Source organism: Fundulus heteroclitus, chromosome 21, assembly GCF_011125445.2.
Source record: "Fundulus heteroclitus isolate FHET01 chromosome 21, MU-UCD_Fhet_4.1, whole genome shotgun sequence".
Classification (NCBI taxonomy): Eukaryota; Metazoa; Chordata; class Actinopteri; order Cyprinodontiformes; family Fundulidae; genus Fundulus; species Fundulus heteroclitus.
The window spans coordinates 37,453,467-37,467,913 of NC_046381.1; the positions used below are offsets into that span (position 1 = coordinate 37,453,467).

General features: G+C 42.9%; 1 protein-coding gene across 14 annotated transcripts in view; it reads right to left on the reverse strand.

The window, feature by feature from the left end:
* Positions 1-1,381: 1,381 nt before the first annotated feature.
* Positions 1,382-14,447, reverse strand: part of LOC105921370 (receptor-type tyrosine-protein phosphatase mu) — a 134,342-nt gene continuing 121,276 nt past the window's right edge. For all 14 annotated transcript variants that reach the window (XM_036125654.1, XM_036125657.1, XM_036125648.1 and 11 more), the window contains 6 exons: positions 13,921-14,094; positions 13,447-13,578; positions 12,235-12,360; positions 11,296-11,459; positions 6,599-6,734; positions 1,382-5,874 (listed from right to left, as the gene is read on the reverse strand). In XM_036125654.1, the coding sequence (XP_035981547.1) occupies positions 5,821-5,874; positions 6,599-6,734; positions 11,296-11,459; positions 12,235-12,360; positions 13,447-13,578; positions 13,921-14,094 (786 nt within the window). In that variant the 3' untranslated portion in view covers positions 1,382-5,820. The remainder of the gene's footprint in view (positions 5,875-6,598; positions 6,735-11,295; positions 11,460-12,234; positions 12,361-13,446; positions 13,579-13,920; positions 14,095-14,447) is intronic.

The following is a 14,447-nucleotide window of genomic DNA, read 5'->3' on the forward strand; positions in this document are numbered from 1 at the left end:
TTCTTCTACTTAGGTTTATTTTTCGGTGGGCATTACTGTCACCAACTGGTGAGGAGTGTGGGTCAGAATGGCAATATGTATTTTAAAATATCCTTTTTATATATATATATATATATATATATATATATATATATATATATATATATATATATATGTAAAAAAAATATTTATAAACACTAAATCCTCCCAATCAGTCCTGTTTTTTTTACTGCAATTTACAAGCTGTATGCAACACAATTTTGTTCTGTACGCACTCTGTGCATACAAAATGACAAATAAAGTTGTCTAAGTCTAAGTGCACAACATTGCATTTTATTATGTGAATGACAAATATTTTTACAAGAAAACACGTCAGGACCTCTTATGGGGTCACTAGAAGACATAATGTTATAGACCGCACCAAAACTTCTAGAATTAAAGAACACAGACTGCATCTGTGGAACGTCCACTTTGCAAGACTTTTCAGCCCTTGAAGCAGTTTATATTGGAAACTTGTTAAACATCAACAGATGACTATTTCAGTTAACAATAATTGCAAAAATGAAGCCGTTTATTTCTCTGGAGGACATCCATGCTTTGTTTGATCTCACCAGTACTACTTGGCAGTATTTTAGTTGGAGTTGGGGGGGTTGAATGCAGTTGACCCAGTATGGTGCGTCTCTTTGGGCATTTCTCCCAGATGGACTAAAAATGGTATTATTAGTTGTTAGTTGAAGGTGCGCCCCCTCCAGGTCTCTGCCATGTGTTTAATAGATACATTGTTGTTATTCCAGAGTCTAGTTTGAAACATAGAGGAGACCAGGCCTTTGTGGAAGCTACCTCCTTCCATTAGGACTTCTACAACCTCAAACATGTATATGGCTACATCCAAAATGTTCATATTATAGCTCCTAGCTCCTGTTCCCTGCCCTTTCATGGAGTCAACAGTCAGAACTCTATCATGGAAAGGAACAGAGCTTTGGACTGCTGTGCCGATGTCAGACAGACTTTAACTCTGACGTCATTATGTGGCGGAAGCATGGATGATGCAGTCAGATCTGGACCCACAGCCTTCTGAAAATGAACTACAAAGTATGTGCTCTCTTCTCTTCTGACATTTTTGTTGATTTCTGTGAGGTGGGCTGAGCTAATACATCATGTTATGCAAAGAATTGTGGGATTTCTTGTAGCTCCTTGGTGCCGATAAGGGAGATAGTGAGGTTCCTAGGCTAAAGGAGCTATGAGAGGAAGCATGTAGGATCCCTTTCCTACCTCCTTCTCCACTCCCTGCCCTAGTATAAAGCTTTTTTCTGCAGAAGGCCTATGAACCAGTTCATCTGAACCCAGTCCAGTAGATCTGGGGATGTGAGGGGGGGGGGGGGGTAACTTCAGGGACATCAGGTTCCAGTCTGTGCGTATAGAGTTTTATTTGTAGTACTTTTTGAATCATACAACTTAAATAAAAGCTTTCATTACAACAATGTTCTCCTCAGCACCAGAGCCGTACAGTAACAGGGTTCAGTCACAACCACAACAACAAAGTTATAGTCAAAGCAGCCCAGAACCATCAGACATGACAGCCAGGGTACACGGTTTCTGGTTTCAAGGTGGTTCTGATGGTGGAACAATAAAATCTGTCATGATTGTCTGCCTCTGTGTGCTTCACTAGAACGACGACAAGACTGAAACAACTGAAGGAATAAATATTCTTCCCGTCTCCTCCGGCTTTATGTACAGTATTAACACTTCCCTCCATCGCAGTCTGAACCCCCCAGCAAGTAAACACAAACACCAGAACCTGACCGAGGCCCAGGGGCCCCGATAGGTCCCGTCCAGTTAGTTTCAAACGAGCAGCAGTGAAGAAACACCAGAAGATGGATGTGAACATAGAGCCCCGGTGTTTCTCATTGAAGACAAAACTAAAACATGGTGTAAACGTGAACCCATTCTCCAGAGAGCCTTATGTGCCTCACGTTCCTCTTTAACAGGTGGGGCCTGTTGTCTGGACACCTGGAAGGTTAAATGGTGCATGAGCCCAAACTCCTCAACAGGCTCACCCACCTACATCACACTTTCCCAGTCTGTGTGATGCTGTGTAGGCTCTAAACCAGTGTCTAAACTGGTTTAACCCTGATGTGATCATATTTAAACTGCTTTAGAGGTTTATGTCACTAGATTCAAAACTAGATTAAAGCCTGATGTGATGCTGTGTAGGCTCTAAACCAGTGTGTAAACTGGTTTAGAGAATTATGTGATCAGGGTGTGACCAGGCTTAAACTGGTTTAAACCGTGATGTGATCAGGGTTAAACTGGTTTACAGGTGGACGTGACAAGGTTTAAACTGGATTAAACCCTGATGTGATCAAGGTTACACTGGTCTAGAGGCTGGTGTCACCAGGTTTAAACTTGTTTAGAGCCTGATGTGACCAGTGTTAAACTGGTTTAGAGAATGATGTTATCAGGATTAAACTGGTTTAAAGTCAGATGTGACCAGGTTCAAACTGGTTTAGAGGCTGATGTCACCAGGGTTAAACTGGTTTAGAGAATGATGTGATCAGGGTTAAACTGGATTAAAGCTTGATGTCACCAGGTTTAAACTGGTTTAGGAAATTATGTGATCAGGGTTAAACTGGTTTAGAGAATGATGTGACCAGGCTTAAACTGGTTTAAACCGTGATGTGATCAGTGTTAAACTGGTTTACAGGTGGACCTGACAAGGTTTAAACTGGATTAAACCCTGATGTGATCAAGGTTAAACTGTTCTAGAGGCTGGAGTCACCAGGTTTAAACTCTTTTAGAGCCTGATGTGACCAGTGTTAAACTGGTTTAGAGGCTGATGTCACCAGGGTTAAACTGGTTTAGAGAATGATGTTATCAGGTTTAAACTGGATTGAAGCCTAATGTGACCAGGGTTATACTGGTTTCGAGTTGGATGTGATTAGGGTTAAACTGGTTTAAACCCTGCTGTGATCAAGGTTCAACTGGTTTAAAGGCTGATGTCACCAGGTTTAAACTGGTTTATAGAATGATGTCACCAGGGTTAAACTGGTTTAAACCGTGATGTGATCAAGGTTAAACTGGTTTAGAGAATGATGTGACCAGGATTAAACTGGGTTAAAGCCAGATGTGACCAGGTTTAAACTGGTTTAGACCCTGATGTCACCAGGGTTAAACTGATTTATAGAATAATGTCACCAGGTTTAAACTGGTTTAGGAAATTATGTGATCAGGATTAAACTGGTTTATAGAATGATGTGATCAGGGTTAAACTGGTTTAGAGAATGATGTGATCAGGGTTAAACTGGTTTAGGAAATGATGTGAACAGGGTTAAACTGGTTTAGAGAATGATGTGATCAGGGTTAAACTGGTTTAGATAATGATGTGATCAGGGTTAAACTGGTTTAGGAAATGATGTGATCAGGGTTAAACTGGTTTATAGAATGATGTGATCAGGGTTAAACTGGTTTAGAGAATGATGTGATCAGGGTTAAACTGGTTTAGAGATTTATGTGATCAGGGTTAAACTGGTTTAGAGAATGATGTGATCAGGGTTAAACTGGTTTAGAGAATGATATGATCAGGGTTAAACTGGTTTAGGAAATGATGTGATCAGGGTTAAACTGGTTTATAGAATGATGTGATCAGGGTTAAACTGGTTTAGAGAATGATGTGATCAGGGTTAAACTGGTTTAGAGATTTATGTGATCAGGGTTAAACTGGTTTAGAGAATGATGTGATCAGGGTTAAACTGGTTTAGAGAATGATGTTATCAGGTTTAAACTGGATTGAAGCCTAATGTGACCAGGGTTATACTGGTTTGGAGTTGGATGTGATTAGGGTTAAACTGGTTTAAACCCTGATGTGATCAAGGTTCAACTGGTTTAAAGGCTGATGTCACCAGGTTTAAACTGGTTTATATAATGATGTCACCAGGGTTAAACTGGTTTAAACCGTGATGTGATCAAGATTAAACTGGTTTAGAGAATGATGTGACCAGGATTAAACTGGGTTAAAGCCAGATGTGACCAGGTTTAAACTGGTTTAGACCCTGATGTCACCAGGGTTAAACTGATTTATAGAATAATGTCACCAGGGTTAAACTGGTTTAGAGGCTGATGTCACCAGGTTTAAACTGGTTTAGGAAATTATGTGATCAGGGTTAAACTGGTTTATAGAATGATGTGATCAGGGTTAAACTGGTTTAGAGAATGATGTGATCAGGGTTAAACTGGTTTAGAGATTTATGTGATCAGGGTTAAACTGGTTTAGAGATTTATGTGATCAGGGTTAAACTGGTTTAGAGAATGATGTGATCAGGGTTAAACTGGTTTAGAGATTTATGTGATCAGGGTTAAACTGGTTTAGAGATTTATGTGATCAGGGTTAAACTGGTTTAGAGACTGAGCTGACTGGCACTTTACCAAATAAATCACTTCTAACCACGGTTAAACCAGAATCATATACGGTATAAACGAGGTTTGACCACAACACAGCAGAAGATGCTATGGTTTCCATGTTAACAGCGAGGTTTTGTACATCATTCTGAGCTCCAGAAACCATAAATATTGGCATCATAACTGGAAAGAAACAGAAGACTGAATTGATACGTAAAGTTGAGCTGGACACGTGACGTTTGGGTATCAACTTTTGAACTTCAGCCGCTGTAAATTCATCAGATTCATGACATCCAATGCATCATTTTCTTCATTCTTGTTTCTCTAGTTTTCCTGATTCTGTTTCTGAATCTGTGGCTTAATGGCAATGATATTTATTTGTTAACAAATGGTGTCCCACTTGGCTCATGGCTCGGCCCACAGCTGTTTCCAGCAGCGATCCAGCAGTAGAGTTCATCAGCTTGATCTGCTCTCAATGGAAACTTCTAATATGACAAACTGTGTATGGTCAGATAAATTTAATATAACACTGAACGTAAAACAGATCGTTGTCTCAAACAGCTGGGCTTCTGAAGGGAATCTGTCATCACAATAATTTACAACATGCATGTCTGTATTCTGAGAGACTGACATCTTTGGACTGTTTTGGATCTTCCATGTTCAAAAATAAAAATAAAAACATCAAAAAAACTGCTGGCAAATGATTTGAAACTCCTAATAAATTCATCATGTCTGCAGTAAATTAGTAATCCTAAAACCCGCATTAGGACAGAACTGATCAGACAGTAGATGAGGTTCAGTCTTTTGGTTCAGCTGCAGAATTTCTCAGTTCGCTTTGAGTCCAAACTTGACTGAAGAACCGGTTTTAAAGCGCAGGCATAGAATACATAGAATATACTGAGAGAGTGACTTCCAGTTCAACAGGGAATTAATATTGTTGACATTTATGACACCAAAACGTAGAAAAGATCTTTACAAATGACACAACAACCAGATTTTCCCAAAATGAATGACTTGGCTGAGAAATCTGCTGACTGATTTATCTGTGGAGCCTCAGAGTTCTCCGTGATGTTTGTGGGTTCATCCACAGAACCGCAGGCTTCCCCTCAGCCTGCTGCCGTTAACGAGACCCGTTAGCGCTAAGATCCGGTGGTGAGGCGGTGCCGGGGCCGGCGGCAGACCACCTTCTCCTCCAGCAGGATCTCCAGGGACTTTAGTGGCACACGGACCCAGATGAGACAATTCAGCCTGACGTCGTCTTCTTTGCTTCAACTCATCAAATTTACAACACGATAAAAACGACAACAAAGTGAGACAAGGTGAGGGACGCTGTGGGTGTGTCCACGTCAGACGGTCCAGTCAAACAAGGCAGTGCAAACGTCCTCCTGTCCACCTCCAGTCAGTAGTGCCCCCCCGCTGGAGCGCAGCAGCAGGTTCTGGTCCGAGCTAAGCCGAGCTCAGGTACTCCAGAGACACTTCATAGCAGAATTTATACTGTTCCTGTGGAGACACACGGGGATAGAAAACCTTATAAAACATTTATGAACAATAAACACTATTAGAACAAAGCAGGTGTCCACCTGACCAGGTGCTCAGAACACCTGCTGCACTGATCTCAGTCAGAACCATTCAGAACCCTTCCTGCTGGCTCTGGCCTTACATCCAGCTAGGCTCACAAGTATTCATACCCCTGGCAGGTTTAGAACCTGCAGAAGCAGCTACAGGCCAGGGTCCAGGTGAGGATCCCTCCATCCTCACCTGGTCACCAAAGATGACTCAGCAGAACAGCAGAGACAGGAAGTGCTGCATGTGGTTAGCTTTGAGACGGGTCCCTTTATGAGGTCTGAGGACGCCGTCTGTCCTGAGGTGGACTCAAAGTGTTCCTTAAGCTTTCTGAGCAGTGTGTGCAACGTTCTGCCTCAAAACCTCAAAAATGTAGTAATCTTATTAATTAAAACGTATTAAACTGATTTACTCAGATTAAATCTGAGAAGTCAGAGATGTATCTGTGCGTACTGTCACGTACTACTGAGTACGCGTGTGCAGCTGTGTCCCTGCAGACATGTTCAACAATAATTAACCCTCAGCTCCTGTCAGACACGTACACGTACAGGTCAGGTACTTCTACATAAAAGTACTTTAACACAACAGGTAGATACTTGAAGTCAGCTGAGCTGGGTTCTGGTTCTGTCCAAAGAGAAACAGGAGAAGCGTGTAGTTTTACCAGCAGGTCCACCATGTTGGGCTTGTTGTTTCTCAGCGTCTTGACGGCGTGGAAGACGTCAACGCAGCGCTGCTGTCGCAGCATCTCACACACGATGCTGACGCTGCAGAAGACGCCGCTGCGACCGCCGCCGTTCCTGAGACACGGTCCAGGAGGAGACAGGAGGACGAGGTGAGAGGAGCACAGCAAGGCGACCCACCCGCTACTCCCCGTCTGACCACCAGGGGGAGCCAAAGCACCATTCATTGGCTCCAGTCAAACGTGCCCTGTTGCTCAGAGGCGTCTGTAGGATTCTAACCGGCAACCCCCCCAGTATTACTACTGCAGTAATACTACAAGAAGATCATCATGCTGTATGCCCTGTACACATGGTAATGTGTAGCATGATGTAGTACATCATGTAGTACAGTGTGTATTTCTGTGTACTACTGCATACTGTATGGCACATTTCAGTACTTCACATGATTGAAAGAGGAAAATAAAAACTGGAGCGTGAAGTACTGTGTTGTAGAGTATGTAGTATGAGGTAGTGCAGTGCGTACCACTATCTAGTACAGTGTAAAGTATATAGTGTAGTACATTGTGTAGTACAGTATGCAGTACTGTGTTGTATGGTGTGAACTTTACATATAGTTATACACTGTGCTACACACTGTATGATCTGACACAGTGTGTAGTAAAACATGCAGTATAGTGTAGTATAATCTGAAGTACAATGAAGTATAGTTTGTGGTACGTACAATGTACTAGAGAGTACAGTTGGCATTACAGTCTGTAGGACTGTTGAACAAAGTACAGTCTAGCATCATGTAGTAGAGTGTGTACTGTGTGTAGTACAGTGTGTAGTACAGCGTTTAGCACTGTGTAGTAAAGTGTGTATCAGTGTGTAGTGATGCAGTATAGTGTATATTGTTGTGTAGTATAGCGTTTGGTACTGTGCGTATTGCTGTTTAGTAACATGGAACAAGCCTTGAGGTAGTACTGATGCTGTGTAGTACAGTGTGGGTTGGCGTGTAGTACTGTGTGTAGTGCTATGTAATTCAGTGTGTATTACAGTGTGTGGTACAGTGTAGTACTGTGTGAAGTACTGCATGTAGCACTGTGTGTAGTACAGTGTGTAGTATTGTGTAGTACTGTGTACAGTACTGCATGTAGTATTGTGTAGTACTGGATATAGTGCTCTGTGTAGTACTGCTGTGTAGTAGAGTGTGTACTCTTGTGTAGTACAGTGTGCAGTGCTGCATGTAGTAGTGTGTAGTACACTGTGTAGTAGCGTGTAGTATGGCATGCAGTAGTGTGAGTAGAACTGTGCAATACTGTGTGTAGTAAAGTGTGTAGTAGTGCGTGCAGTACTACACACTTTACTACACACAGTGGACCACAGTGCGTCCCTCGCTGCTGTCGTACTCCTCCTGCCAGTTGTGTTCTTGCGTGTAGTACTCTGTAGTACTGTGTGTAGTACTGTGTAGTAGTATGTAGTACTGTGTAATACTGCATGTTGTAGAGTGTAGTAGTGTGTAGGACTATGTAGTACTATGTAGTAATATGTAGTACTGCATGTAGTAGTGTGAAGTACTGCATGTAGTACGGTGTAGTAGTGTGTACTACTGCATGTAGACATGTGTAGTACTCTGTAGTAGTGCTGTTTACTAATATGTAGTACTATGTGTAGAAGTACTGTGTATAGTACTGTAGTAATATGTAGTACTGTATATAGTAGTGTGATGTACTGCATGTTGTACTGTGTAGTAGTGTGGAGTACTGTGTATAAAAGTGTGTAGTACTGTGTAGTAGTGTGTAGCACTATGGATTACTCTGAAGTACTGTGTAGTACTGCATGTAGTAATGTGTGGTAGTGGTAGTACTGTGTAGTACTACATGTAGTAGTTTGTAGTACTGTGTAGTACAGTAGAGTATTGTGTAGTACAGTGTGTAGTATTGTGTACTGCTGTGTAGTACAGTGTGTAGTAGTGTTTAGTATTGTGTAGTAGTATTTAGTAATAGTGTGTAGTACAGTGTGCAGTAGTGTGTAGTACTGCGTGTAGTAATGTGTAATAATGGTAGTACTTTGTAGCACTACATGTAGTAGTGTGTAGTACTATTTAGTACAGTGCATAGTATTGTGTAGTACTGTGTAGTACAGTGTGTAGAACTGTGTAATAGTGTGTAGTGGTGTTTAGTAGTCCTTACAGGCAAAGGACCACAGTGCATCCCTCGCTTCTGTCGTACTCCTCCTGCCATTTGCCTTCTGCTGTGTAGTACTGCCTGTAGTACTGTGTGGTAGTGTGTAGTACTGTGTAGTAGTGTATAGTACTACACAGTACTGTGTGTACTGCTGTACAGTGCTGAGTAATAGTGTGTAGTACAGTGTGTAATACGATATGTACTGTGTGTAGTACTTTGTAGTACTCCATGTAGTAGCGCATGTAATGCTGTGAGTAGTACTGTGTATTAGTGTATTGTACTGTGTAGTAAGTACATTGAGTAGTACATTGGAGTACATTGTAGTACAGTGTTTAGTCAAGTTAGGACTGCGTGTAGTAGTGTATAGTAACGTGTAGAAGTATGTAGTACTGCATGTAGCAGTGTGTAGTACTCTGTATTATTGTGTGTAGTACATTGTAGTAATATGTAGTACTAAGTGTAGTAGTGTGAAGTATTCTGTAGTAGTTTGTAGTACTCTGTAGTACTGTGTATATAACTGTGTAGTAATATGTAGTACTGCATGTAGTAGTATGAAATGATAAATGTAGTACTGTGTAGTACTATGTAGTAGTGTGTAATACTGTGTATTGAATGTGATAACCTTAGTGTAGCCTTTAAAACTATCCTAGATTCAATTGGTTTTGCTCAAAATGTGCATAAACCGACGCACTCTTGGCTTCATACTTTAGACCTTGTGCTGACATATGGCATTGATTGTAAAGAATTAACAGTATTTCCTCACAACCCTGTCCTATCTGATCATTTTATAATAACATTTGAGTTTAATCTAACTGAGTTCTCCACCCCCAAAAGAGGGTTCCATTATAGTAGATCTTTATCGGATAATGCTGCATCAAACTTTAAAGAGTCTGTCCCCCTTTTAATATTGTCAATAATGCAGAAATATCCTGCAGATAGCAGCAATGCTGTTTCTTCCCATTTACAAATAGATGTCTTTGTAAACGGTGTGACTTCCTCATTGCGTTCTGCATTAGACAATGTAGCTCCCTTGAAAAAGAAGGTGATTATTCACAGGAAGCTGGCTCCCTGGTTTAATTCAGAGCTGCGTTCCTTGAAGCACAATGTTAGGAAATTGGAGATAAAATGGCGCTCTACACACCAAGAGGAATCCTACCTAATCTGGAAGAACAGTCTATTGTTGTATAACAAGACCCTTCGCAGAGTTAGAGCAGCATATTTTTCATCATTAATTGCAGAGAATAAAATAATCCTAGATTTCTCTTCACTACAGTTGCCAAACTTACCCAGAGCTGCAGCTCCGTTGATCCATCCATTCCCTTAGCTCTTAGTAGTAATGACTTTATGGGATTCTTCATAAATAAAATTGATTCCATTAAAAATAAAATAATTGGCATCCTTCCAAACATGATTACCTCGTCCTCAGTAAGTGAGGCAGCATTGGAGGAATCCTTAGAACCTGCGCAGTGTCTGAACTGTTTAGAAGCAGTAGAGCTTTCTGAGCTATCTAAAATTTTAGCTTCATCTAAACCTTATTATGTGTAGTAGTACTATGTATTGTACTGTGATGTATTGCATGTTGTACTGTGTAGTAGTGTGGAGTACTGTGTATAGAAGTGTGTAGTACTGTGTAGTAGGGTGTAGCACTATGAATTACTCTAAAGTAGTGTGTAGTACTGCGTGTAGTAACGTGTGGTAGTGGTAGTACTGTGTAATACTACATGTAGTAGTGTGTAGTACTGTGTAGTACAGTAGAGAATATTGTTTTGTACAGTGTGTAGTATTGTGTAGTACTGTGTAGTACAGTGTGTAGTAGTGTTTAGTACTGTGTAGTAATGTGTAGTACAGTGTGTAGTAGTGTGTAGTACTGCATGTAGTAATGTGTAGTAGTGGTAGTACTGTGTATTACTACATGTAGTGTTATGTAGTACTGTCTAGTACAGTGTGTAGTAGTTTGTAGTACTGTGTAGTACTGTGTAGTAGTGTGTAGTAGTCCTTACAGGCAAAGGACCACAGTGCGTCCCTCGCCGTTGTCATACTCCTCCTGCCACTTGTGTTCTGCTGTGTATTACTGCCTGTAGTACTGTGTGGTAGTGTGTAGTACTGTGTAGTTGTGTGTAGTACTGTGTAGTAGTGTGTAGTAATGTGTAGTAGTCCTTACAGGCAGTGGACCACCGTGCGTCCCTCACCGACGTCGTACTCCTCCTGCCATTTGTGTTCTGCTGTGTATTACTGCCTGTAGTACTGCCTGTAGTACTGTGTAGTACTGTGTAGTAGTGTGTAGTAGTCGTAGTACTGTGTAGTAGTGTGTAGTAGTCCTTACAGGCAAAGGACCACAGTGCGTCCCTCGCCGCTGTCATACTCCTCCTGCCACTTGTGTTCTGCTGTGTATTACTGCCTGTAGTACTGTGTGGTAGTGTGTAGTACTGTGTAGTTGTGTGTAGTACTGTGTAGTAGTGTGTAGTAATGTGTAGTAGTGGTAGTACTGTGTAGTAGTGTGTAGTAGTCCTTACAGGCAGTGGACCACCGTGCGTCCCTCGCCGCCGTCGTACTCCTCCTGCCATTTGTCCACCTGGTGGACGAGCTTGAGGAAGGAGCGCTTGGAGACGGGCGTGTCGCGGTACATGGGCCAGCCCAGGAACTGGAACTGCTGCACCATGCGGTAGCCGTCCTGCGGCTGGAGAACACAGAGAGAACGGTGAGGCGGGGAACGTGGAACGTGGAGCAGGGAGCAGGCTAATGCTGAGCAGACATGGAGGAGAGAGGCGTTAAATCAAACGCACTCAGAGCTAAATCCAGCTGCTAGCGCCAGGCGGGCGGAGACGCGAGTCTGGATCAAACGCTGCACATATTTGATGAGACGCAGGGAGGAAATGAAGAACAAGTCAGACGCTGTGAAACGTAAACTCAGCCCGACGGGGAGGTGAGCGGGTGCAAATCAAACACGTTCTGATCTAAATTCGGTGAAACAGGAAAGAAAGAGGAAGTTTGGATCAAACAGCTGAAGTTTATCACACAGGAGCCAAAGAGGCTCTGCGTACCTGAGGGCATAAAGATCTACAGAGGTGGATTAACTCTGCTGATACCATCAGTAAATAACCGCACACATGCTGGAACAAGATAACAAGCTTCCTCCTGATCAGCTGCAGCCCGCCGCTGATCTACCTTTAAAGACCTGACTCCTCCCCCCGCCCCACATATGGTCGCCGTAGCTCTACAGCACCTGCAGCACAGGAACCACTGTAGATCTGCTGATGCTGCTAACGTGTAGGCGTGTGCAGAGACGTTCAAGGCAGGTGGGATTTCTGACACTTTAAACACAGTTTATAGTATTATTAAAGTATGTCTGATTCTGATTACAGATGGAACAGGTCCTGAAGACCCAAACCCGTCCCCTGCCGCTGGATCCCTGCCTCAGTGGAGGGAGGTGAAGGTGTGAAGCAGAAACGCACCCTGGCTGTGTTGTAGATCCTGAAGATGCGGCTGATGATGTCCTCCTCCAGATCTGCAGAAACAAACTCCACCTGCAGGGAGCCGAGGCGGTGGAGACCGTTCTCCGGCCAGTACTGAGGACACAGCTGAAACACAGAGACGTCCACAGATCACCTGAAGGTCCCACAGAGAACGTTCTCATGGATCCTCTGACTGGAACCCACACAGAAACAACAGGGTGTTCTTCATCTGACTGCATGTTCTGACAGAACAGAACTTTATCTGCCTCTCTACAAAGGCCTTTAAGTGTTCCACTCCTGTAAAACAGAACTTTGACGTTAAAGTTCTACAAACTGGTGTTCCTCAAGGCTCAAACCTTGGTCCATATGGGGTTCTCTGAGCTACTGGCTCTCCTGATACGTGCTCCAGCTATTCTAGGTCCAAAGCCATGGATGGAGGAGAACGTTCTTCTGCTCTTTCATGAGCAAACGGAGGATTTAGTTATCAAACAGATACTGGAGAAACCCTCAGACCAGGGAGAACCTTGGTCTGATATTTGATCTCACAGGGTACCTGTGGCTTTGAGCTGGTTCTAATGGTCCACCTGACCTGGGTTTACCGTCTGGGCCCAGCAGAACCCCCACCAGTTCTGAGACAGTTCTCTCTTGGTAGCTATAGATAAAAGAGGATCTCTGGCGTTCCTGAACAGCCGCATCTACCTGGGTTCTGAGAGTGGGTAGTAAATAAAAAATGATTTTTAGTTTTCTTATCTGACTTTTTTGGTTCTGTTGTGGTTTAAAGAACTTATTTATTATTTATTAGCAGGATGCAATTTTATTGTTTCTGGTTCCCCTGATTCTGGTTCACAGAGTTTCTTCGGTTCTATCTGTTTTTGGGTCTTGCTTTATTTCATTTGGTTCTGGTTCTTTGTTGTCTACTTTGATATTCTCAGGAATATCTCAGGAGTATCTTTTCTGTGAATGAATCCGTAAAATCACTGCTAAAAAACGACCTCCTTCCTCATGTCTTTATGCTCTAATGTGAACAGCCTGTAAATACGAAGTCTGCTGAACAATAATTAGCCAGGACTAAGTATTGTTCTTGGTTCTGTAGGCTCCGAGGCCGTGCAGAACGTACAGGCGACCATCAAGGATCGCTTTGGGTCCGTCTGCCTCCACAAAGAGTCCAGATCTGATTGGTAGATGTGTTCAGGTGAGTCCAGGTGAGCTTACCTGCGCAGGGTCCACGTCGTTCAGCATGACGATGGACGTGCAGTGGTAGTCCAGAACCAGACGCCAGAAGTCCTTCACCGTGTTGGGCAAAGGATGCTGGGTAACGATGAAGGCCGACGGCTGCTTGTAGCTCTGCAACACACAATATGGCGGTATGAGGACACTTGGGGACATTGTCCTCCTTGTGGGACAGAACTCTGTCTGGGTCCACAGCTGGTTCTGGAATCAGCGTCAGGCCTCTGCATCTCTTCCTGCCCGTCTAGAACCTTCCACTGGTACCGGTACCAGAACCGCTAGTATAAAAGCCAGCAGACATCTCTGACTGTAAACCAATAAGAATCTTCTGTTGACCCAGAGTGCATGATGGGAGCTGTAGTCTTGCCTTAGCACTATTCTGTTGGGCGTCTGACATTGAACAGCTGAGGTCAGGTGACCTGTTCGCCGTCATGTGACCTGTGTGCGTGCGTTACGTACGTCCATGAGCGCAGCGTTGATATAGTTGGAGCTTTCTCCGTCTATGGTGATGAGGAACGGCAGGCAGCGGTCCGGGGGCAGCACGTCCATGCAGCGGTTCTTCTCGTGGTTCCTGGGCAGCAGGGCGATGCTGCAGTCCTCCACGCGCAGAGTGGGCGTCACCATGTTGAGGGTCTGCAGAACAGAACCGAGAGCAGATGAGCTGAACGTCAGCAGAGCAACCAGTACAGGGAACAGGTGGTTCTACTGTGTGACCAGATGTTCTTCTCATACCTCTATCTAAAAATATGAAAAGCAAATTATTGTATTTTTAACTTTTAAAATAACTTTAAACTTGTTAGATTTTTTACAAAACATTAAAATAAGCTTCCACTCTGCAAATAACCTTGTAATCTTAATTATCAGAATTGCCTTTTAAATTTCCTTTAATGTTAATTTTTACCATTTAGACAATTCTACTCAGACGGACTTTTAAAATGTTTAGTAAAATATCAATCTAATCAACGTATTTAAATCGAATTTAAGTG